We start from the raw sequence: 9,412 nt of genomic DNA on the forward strand, positions 1-9,412 counted from the left end.
ATGCCAGTCACGGGCTCGGCTGTCCCTCCCCTTGCTGGGCTGGGGCTGCAGCAAGGGGGTGCCCAGCCTGGCTCACCCACCACTCATCCCCTTCTCCTCCCTCTCCCAAAGGGATGGCATCCCATACTGCGAGTCTGACTACCATGCCCAGTTTGGCATCAAGTGTGAGACCTGTGACCGGTACATCAGTGGCAGAGTCCTGGAGGTGAGTCCTGGGGTCTTGGTCACCTCGTCCCAATCTGTAATAGGGACCATGTGTGTCCCACTCCGAGGTGCATGCCTTGGGCAGGCGTGGGGGTTTCATCATTGTGCACTCTTGTCATGCTACCTTCCGTCTCTCAGGACTACAGCAGGTGTGTGGACACAATCTGACCACCTTCTCTGGAGGGTAGGAGTGGAGGAAGGAGCTGCAGACCTTTGGAGAGGTGGCTTGGGTACTGGAGCTCCAGAAGCAGCCAGAACATGGCACGGCCTGCGTGTGCTGAGACACCAGCCATAACCAGCTGCCAGCATGCCCATCTCCAGAGCATCCCCATCATGCCCACCCCAGCCCGCCTTCTGAGCGCATCCTGTGCAGGCAGCCTGTCTGTTGCCTTGGAAACGCATCCAGCACGGCTGCCCGCTGCGGAGCCCAGCCGAGGGGCTGCAGCACCCTGCCCGCAGGCAGCCGTCACCACAGCACACCCCTTCACAGGGCAGCCACCGGAGCAGGGGGTCCCCCACCCCAGGCCAAATCCAGAGGGAGCTTTGCTCAGGGCTGGGATGCTGGCCAGCAGGAGCTGCTCCAGCAGAACCAGCAAGGGATGTAGGGATCCCACAGCAAGGCGTGGGTGCAAGTGGTTTGGAGCATATTTTGGGTGATGGTGGAGCTGCGCAGCCAGTGCAGGAAGTGTGGTTACTGTTGGGGAGGGACAGAGAGGTTCAGCCGGGCTGGTCCTTCCCAACCCAGGTAGTCAGGTCCTTCCTGCCGTCCCTGCTCCTGGAGGTGTGGTGTCGTGTCGTGCTTTCTGTTTCTACCCCAACATTTTCAGGGGAAAAAAATCCAAACAAACAAACTGGAAAATCCAGTCTAAGGGTAAACTAAAGGCTCAGGAGGCGGAGAGAAAGATGTCAGAATGAAACCTGTTATGATTGTTTAGACCCCTTGGTGGTGCTGTGGGGCTGGGCTGTGGTAGTGTAGAGAGGCAGCGATACTGAAAGTGTGTTCAGTCACTCCTGAGACCTTCCCTTTGTGGGAAGGGAAAATGTGGTGGCATTGGCACCCACATCTCTGCCATCTCCAGACAGCAGCGACAGGAAGCTGTATCCCAAAATCAGAGGTGCTGTGGCTCCACAGAGAGCCAGACCACAGGTGCTGCAGGCTGGAGTGGCAGTGGCTGTGCAGGTCTCCAGCCTACTTGAGAGCTGTTCCAGGACATCTCCAGCCTGTTTTACCTACAGCCTACCAAGAAGTGGTCATCCCTCTGGTCCCGCCAGCTGGGCTGGCCTAAGAGCACCCTGCCTGGCCTAGGAACCTTTCCTGAAGCTGGAGCCAGGTGACAGGAGCCTTGCAGCATCTTCCCCCCCCACTTCTGGAAGCTGCCTCTGCCTGGGAAGGCTTTCTGCTGACTCCAGGCTTCGGCAGCAGTCCCGGCTGCTGTAAGCATGAGTTGAGTGCTGCAGTGACTGCCACGGGCCGGCTGCCCATCGTGGGGCCACTTAGTTAGCAAATGTCTGAGCAGAGCAGGGTGAAGCCATAGGGTCCCCTGAGGTCAATCCCCTACTGCTGCTCCCCTGGGCAGACCGGTCCCAAATAACCCGCTGCCAGGACAGGAGCATCCTCAGCCACCCCAGTAGGGCAGGCAGGCTGGGCGTTGCGTGGTATGGGATGTTCAGTGTATGAGGGCAGGTGAGAGGAGCCAGAAGGGACCTGGGACCCCTGCCCTGAGCTCGGAGGCTGTGCTGCCAGCCTGGCCAGCACCCATGGGCACCACTGCCTCCTTGCTGCACCACTCTTGGGTTTTCCTCACTTGGCATAACCACAGTGGATCAGGATGAGCATAGGCTGCTCCTGTTGCCGCATGTCTTGAGGGCACGGAGAGAGCGGCTCTGCAGGGCATGGCAGGTGTGCAGGTGGTGGCAACCTGCCTGCAAGCTGGAGATGGCCCTGGGGCAGGGGCAAGGAGGCATCCTTCCCTGCTCTCCCTCTGTTCCATCTCCCCTGGCTATTCTCCCAGCATGAGCTCCACATTCCCTCCTGCTTTGTCCTCCACCTCTTCTGTGTGTCCTCCATCCCAGGATCTGCTCCCAGCATCAGCTCTCCCTGGCTGGAGTGGCTGGCCAGCTCTGCCAGGCCATGGCAAGATGCTGGCAGAATCCCATGAGATGCTCTGGTTGGTCACCATCTTTGCATTAGCACCCTGCGTGGTGCACCCACACTCAGGCACAGGAGCCCTCCTTGTGTGACAAGAGTCTGGCAGGCTAGAAGCACTGACGTGCCTCAGCGCTGGGTTCCTGTGGGCAGAGCTGAGGTGCCACCTCCTCGCAGGCACCGTCACGGAGCCAAGAGGAACCTAAGGTCTGGGTGCTGGGGGGCTGTGCCAGGCAAGGACATCAGAACACCCCTTGACTCCCCACAGCCGGGGCTCCCCACCCTCCCTGGGTACCTGCCTGCTCACAGTGTTGAATGATTTCCTGTAAAACCAGAGGCTTTAATGGTCTTCTCCGGCAGAGCGCGAAATGGAAAGGGCACCTTTCAATAATTTTAGGCCTTAAGGAGCTTTCTTGTGCTATCCCGGCAGCCTCCGGGCTTTCCCAACCACTCTGAGCTGCAGCCAGGCTCGGATGATTAATGAGCCTTTAAGGGACCACAAGTGATAACGAGCAGGTCTCTTCCCTCACAGCCTCTACCAGCCTTTTATGAGCTGTGATTTTAACAGATATAAAAGGAACAAGGTTTGTGCAGAGCCTTGAGAGTCGCTCCTCAAGGGGGAGTGGTGGGTGTTTTTGGAGAAGGTCTGTTGAAATGAAAGTCAGGACTGAGCTGGTATGTCCCCCGGGGGAACAGCCAGCCTAGCCCCCCCTCTGCACCCCTGGATCTGCAGAACGTCCCCTGCCAGCATGGTCTGACCTGTGACAGCAGCCCAGATAGTTTAGGTAGGAAGAGATTTTATTTATTTTCTTTCTTACTGTCAGCATACCAAGCCATTGAGGGTACTAAGAGGATCCAAGAGCACCAAACCTATCCTACATTCAGAGGACTGAGGGAGGTGGCACATCAGTCATCAGGGCCCTGTGTCCCCAGCATCTGGGGCAGTACAAGCCAGGGGAACTGCAGGCACACTAGCCCGAGGTGTTTAGGAGGTGGGCTTTAGCAGGGTTGTTTTTCATCTCCTTTCCCTGTATTTACAGCCGTCTCCTCCAACTGGTGCAGCTCAGCACGCCTGTCCTGGGTGCAGAGTGCTGGCTGTGGGTCCCTGCTGCGGGGGTGCTGGCATGGTGCTGCAGGGGGCAGCTGCCCGGGCAGGGCTTTGTGCACAGCAGCTCGAGCAGAGCAGGGGGAACCAGCTCTCCTTGGGGAGCCTCTGCTTTGTAGAATCATAGAATAGTTTGGGTTGGAAGGGACCTTTAAAGATCATCTAGTCCAATCCCCCTGCAGTGAGCAGGGACATCTTCAACCAGATCAGGTTGCTCAGTGCTCCATCCAACCTGGCCTTGAATGTTTCCAGGGATGGGGCTTCTACCACCTCTCTAGGCAACCTGGGCCAGTGTTTCACCACTCTCATTGTAAATTTTTTTTTTCCTTATATCTAGTCAAAATCTCCCCATTTTTCATTTAAAACCATTTCCCCTTGTGCTATTGCTACAGGGGAAGCAATAGCTATGGGGACTGCTAAAAAGTTTGTCCCCATCTTTCTTATAGTTCCCCTTTAAGTATTAAAAGGGGCAATAAGATCTCCCTGGAGCCTTGGCAGGGCTGGTGGGTCACCTTCCTGGAACAACAGGCATGAGACACAGTGAACATTGGCACAATGTCAGCAACACCGGGAGCTCCAGACGGGGATTTTAGGGGTAAAATTGTTTTAGGACCTGTATAGCCTGGAACCAGCTGGCACATTTGCTCAGGCTGGCAAGGTGTCCAGTGCAAGCCCCTGCCATGAGGTGCTGTGGGTGGGCCAGGGCTCAGGGCAGCTGCTTGCTGGGGCTGCCACAGGGACCTCTCCTGTCCCACCAGAGAGCTTGGGCAACCAAAGCTGGGGCCTTCCTTGTTGCTTTTTTGTGTTTATGGTGGGTCTGAGTCTGCAGCTCTCCCACCCGTGGCTTTCCTGCCACCTTATCAAGATTTCGTGTGTGAACTGGGGGTGTTTGGGCTGTGGGCTCACTTGGGCCAGCCCAGAAGTACATTGTGCTGCTGCCAGCTGGCATGAGGATGTGCCTGGTGCACAGGACGGTCCCCTCGATGGGTTGAGGTGCACTGCAATGAAAGGAAGAGGGGTACAAGCTCTACCACTCATCTTCCCTGCCCACCCTAAAACCTTCAGATTTCGTGTGTGAACTGGGGGTGTTTGGGCTGTGGGCTCACTTGGGCCAGCCCAGAAGTACATTGTGCTGCTGCCAGCTGGCATGAGGATGTGCCTGGTGCACAGGACGGTCCCCTCGATGGGTTGAGGTGCACTGCAATGAAAGGAAGAGGGGTACAAGCTCTACCACTCATCTTCCCTGCCCACCCTAAAACCTTCCACTCATTTTTGGCATAAACCAGAGGGAAAAAGCCACTGGTTGCTGTCTTCACCCCAAGGACATTGAGTACCAGGTTGATTTTTATGGGCAATCAACTGGCAGGTTCTCAGTTATCCTCGCAGCAAATTTTCCTGTTGATCCTCCCTGTTTCAAACCAGCTCCAGCCCCCTCTATCATAACCTCCTTCTTTGTCAGCCAGAACCTCATCTTCCTTCTGCCACCTTAAATTATCCTTCTTCTTCTCTTGGATTATTATGGGAGTAAAATGTCCTTTGGGGTCAAGCTCTGACAGCACAGCCCAGATCCCTCCTGCCCTGAGCCACCTCCTGCCTCCCAACTCCCAGCCCAGGAAACGAGCCTGTAATTTAAATGCTAGCAGACACTTGGAGTGGAAATAAGCTAGCAATTAAAGCTATTATCCCTGTCAAAGAGCGAAGGGAACAGCCCAGCTCCTGCTCAGCTGGGGAACAGCATGTTGCTAGCACTGAAGTTTGGGCATAGCTTCACAGAAAAATGAGAAAAGTTTCCTTAGGGGGAGAGAGAGGGACTGGCAACGGTAGCTGGGGGGATCTGACAGCAAGAGGAACACTGTGCTTTGAGGTTTATCTTTGGGGCCCTTCTCCCTTTACTGCTTCCCTGCTGTGACATCCTGGGCCAAATTTGCAGTTTCTCTTCACACCGACAGAGGGAAGGAGCTGGTGCAAAGCAGGGCTGCTTGGCTGAGCATTACTGCAGGGGGTCTTGGTTACTTCCAGAGTCCAAGGGCAATTTATTAGGGGTGAGGTTTGTAGGGGTACCTTGTTTGGGACCTCCTAACTCTGCTCTCCTGTGTGTTGGACAGTTCAAGGAGAGCAGAAGGGTCCCAGGCCAGCTTGTAGAGCTGCAGAAGCATTAGTGATGAAGAGGTCTCTGATTTTCTCGGTACACTGCAGTGGTCTCAGGCCACTCTGAGCAGTTTTGCCATGTTCACCCCGTCATTGCCTGCAGCAGAGAGAGCTGCAGGGACATGAGCAGATCGCTGTGTCCTGCCTTGCTCAGGGGCCTCTCTTCTCTGCTCACCCTTGCAGGCAGGAGGGAAGCACTACCACCCCACCTGTGCCAGGTGTGTCCGCTGCCACCAGATGTTCACGGAAGGAGAGGAGATGTACCTCACAGGTGGGGATCCTGCTACGGGGAGGAGGGACTTCCCTGCCCCAGTGTGGGGCAGGGACCTGAGTGGGGCAGACCAGCATGTCTGTGTGGAGGTGTGCTGGCTGTGGGGACACTTGGGGTTCAGGTCCTTACAGCGATCAAAGCCAAAAGGGTCTCTCTGCACAGCAGAGTCCCAGTGCCCACCAGCAATGCCAGAGACCCCTCTCCACTGCTTTCCAGCCCCTGCGCTCTTCCTGGGCCATGCAATAATTTCTCTCCATTAAACTTTCCTTGCTGCTGAGCTGGAGAAGACTTTGTTCCTTGCCAGCAGCTTTTTGCTCCCTTTGAGTCTCCCCACGTGGCTGGGGAGCACTGCCAGACGTGCCTGGATGTTTCCCTGGCCTGCACCCAGCGAATGGAGGCTGGGATGGACACAGAGAGCCTGGATCATCGCTCTCTCCAGCCCAGGGAAAGTGGTCCAGGACTCCTTTCCCACTGCCCCCAACTCTCTCCATCCAGGTGATGGTGGGAGCAATGCCAGTGGAGTACGGCTTTTGTTTGGCACAGCTGGATGTTTGATTTGGTTTGGTTTTGAAAAAGAGCTCATCCCTGCCTGGAGCTGCCTCAGGGGTTATTTCCAGCACAGAGGAAGGGACCGTTCTGTCTTAGTAACCTGTGCTTGCCTGTCACCCTGAGTCACTAATGACCCCGCAGGTGGCAAAAGAAAGGGGGAATTGTGCACTGAGAGAGCTGGAGTGGGGGTCCCAGCAGGGGCCTGTCGTGGGTGGCAGGATGGGTATGCTCAGCATCCATCCAGGGGCACACCTGGGTGAAGCTCGGCAGCTTTGCTGGTTCCAGCCCAGAGGGTGTGTGAGGGGCTGTGGGTGCCCTGGGCTCAGTGTTACCCTGAGTTTAACCAGCAGGAGCTGCCTGGCTGAGCACTGGTTGAGATGGGACAAAAACACACTCGGTTGCTGTCACAGTTGAGTAGTGTTGGCCACTATGTCTCAGTGCTTGGGAGGTGTTTCATGCCTTAGTAAGGACACCCAGTCCCCACTGCCCTGCCTTCCCCGTGTGCCTGTGGCCACACTGTCATGGAGAAGGTGCCCAGGAAAGCTGGTGGGACCCAGCAAGTGACCCCTGGCTCTGCATCCTCAGGGCTCACTGCCTCCCTCCTGCTCTGCTCCCCATGGGGACACTCTGCTTCCCACCTTCTGCCTCTGCAGGGCCGCCCCCCAGGAACTGCCCCCAGCACGCAGGGGTTCCACACCAGTAATACCAGTTGCTCAATGCAGTTGCTGCTGGGAAGAGCACCAACATGTCCTCCTCGGGGACCATAAGCTGCAGATTGGTGCAGGGACAGGACAGGGCACTCCAGTTGGCAGAGGGAGCTGGACAGTCCTTAGTAGCAGGGGTGAGCTGTGCATGGAGCTGAAGCACTTTCCCTTTGCACGTTGCAGGCTCTGAAGTGTGGCACCCCATCTGCAAACAGGCGGCCAGAGCAGAGAAGAAGCTGAAGGTAGGTAGCAGGGTGAGGGGCATCTCGGAGGTGGCACATCCTGGGTGGTACATCCTGCCCTCGAGTACCTGCTGGAGGTGAACTGTTGTGGCAGCAAGCCCGGGGTGGCTTCCTGAGGCTGGCACGAGCTCTGTCCCCACTGCCCAGAGGATGGTGGGTGGCCTTGGCAGAGGCTGTTAGCGGGGACCTGCCTCCTGGCTGGCACCAGCTAAGGACACAGCCAGGGAGGGGACACAGCACTCCCCTCGCTGACCTCCCCCCAGCTCCTTGAGCTGTTGCTCCATCTGCTGGCCCCAGGGACAGCTGCCTGCTGGGTCCTGTCGGGCCACTTGCCTGACTCTGGATCTGGCCCTGGGAGAGGCCAGGGCGAAGGCTGGGTGACAGGGCATCCTGGCCACGGGTGCCAGCAGCAAGTGGATGAAAGGGCAGGGGAACTAGACCTTGAAGTTCAGCCCCAAAATCAATGATGTGCTTGCTGCACCCAGCGTTGTGCCTGCTCAGGGGTCCGTCCCTGCCATGCTCTCACCTGTCCTCCACTTTCTGCCTCCACAGCACAGGAGGACATCAGAAACCTCCATTTCACCCCCCGGTTCCAGCATCGGCTCCCCAAACCGTGTCATCTGCGTAAGTACAGCTCTGCCCCTTGTCTGTGTGAGGCAGGACAGATGCTCTAGCTGGAAGGGAAGGGAGTGACAGTTCCCATTGCCACTCTGCAGCGTGAAGCATCCCCCGAGGATGAGCCCAGTGTTTAGGGAGAGCATGGACAAGGCATGCCAGCATTGCCACTGGCACAGACCAGGAGCACTCAGAGGGGCACAGTCCCACCCTCCCTGCTCCTCAGCTCCTCTGCCCCTTCCCGCTCCTGCCTCTCCGGCATCTCCTCTTATCTCCTCCCACTGCTGGGGTGACAGTGGGCTCTGTCTGCACTGTGCCGGCTCCGCACTGTGTGCTCCAGCCTCCCCTCCCCTCTCTCCTCCTCTTCCTTTCCATCTCTCTGTCTCTCCCTCTCCCTAGGCTAAAGTGGATAATGAGATCCTTAATTACAAAGACCTGGCAGCTCTTCCCAAGATTAAAGCCATCTATGAAGTGCAGCGTCCTGATCTCATTTCCTACGAGCCCTATCACAGATACACATCGGATGAGACGCTGGAGAGATATAGCTATGGGGAGGTACTGAGTCTTGATGTGCCCAATGCTGGGCTGTGCAGAGAGCCGGGCCCCGATTCGGGGCGATGGGGGAATCTGCATGTGGATTCGCTTACTCCAGTGGGAACACTGCAGGGAGGCAGGAGTGGGGGTGAGGCCTCTCCCGGAGGCTCCCCGCCACTGGGAAGAGAGCCTGGGCTGGCAGGGCATTTTGGTGCTACTGCTATAGAGTAAGAAAGAAACCAGTGACCTTACCAGCTGATGGCAGCACCCTGCCCACACTGTACCACAGACCTGATGTGCAGGGACAGACGGCACTGTGTGGGAGGAGATGTCACCCTGTGGCAGGGAGCTCACCCATCGCAGCCTGCAGCACGAGGGGAGGAGGGCCCGCAGCACACATGCATCTGTCCCAGGTGGAGGGACAGCCAGCCAGCAGGCTCGACCCAAAGCCTGACTACTGGCAGGCAATCCTCCTGGCCATCCAGCCCTAACCATGGCATCTCTGGAGCACAGCAGGGCTGCCCCTCTTGGGTGACCCACAGCCAGAGGAAGGGGGCTTGGTCAGTGTGTTTTTGCAAGGATGCTACGAGGTGATGCTAAAGCAGTACATGGCATGGGACTGCCCTGTCCCTGTCCCACTCCCCTGGCCAGGCTGGGGCTGCTGGGCGATTTCAGTAAGTCTGTGGAAGAGGGTATGAGCAGGTCACACAGAGATGGGAGACCTGAGGTGGTCCAGGAAGAGGACTTTGTGATGACCAGCAGCATCATCCCGTACGTCTCTGGTCTCAGGGCTTCTCACAAGCCTGCTTTCCTCCAGCCCACCAGTGACGGTGCAGGCAGCATGGCCATTGCCTGGTGTGGAGCATCCCAGGGCTGGCAGCCACCTTCCCTCTT

The 9,412-nt window shown here is 57.3% G+C and overlaps 1 protein-coding gene across 1 annotated transcript in view; it reads left to right on the plus strand.

Annotated features, from left to right (window-relative positions):
* Positions 1-9,412, plus strand: part of ABLIM3 (actin binding LIM protein family member 3) — a 24,926-nt gene that overhangs the window by 6,442 nt on the left and 9,072 nt on the right. Inside the window, exons 6-10 of the mRNA XM_010165080.2 lie at positions 112-205; positions 5,787-5,874; positions 7,311-7,369; positions 7,922-7,993; positions 8,384-8,539. Coding sequence (XP_010163382.2) covers positions 112-205; positions 5,787-5,874; positions 7,311-7,369; positions 7,922-7,993; positions 8,384-8,539 — 469 coding nt within the window. The remainder of the gene's footprint in view (positions 1-111; positions 206-5,786; positions 5,875-7,310; positions 7,370-7,921; positions 7,994-8,383; positions 8,540-9,412) is intronic.

This window comes from Antrostomus carolinensis, unplaced genomic scaffold (assembly GCF_000700745.2).
Source record: "Antrostomus carolinensis isolate BGI_N321 unplaced genomic scaffold, ASM70074v2 scaffold26993, whole genome shotgun sequence".
NCBI classification, from domain to species: Eukaryota; Metazoa; Chordata; class Aves; order Caprimulgiformes; family Caprimulgidae; genus Antrostomus; species Antrostomus carolinensis.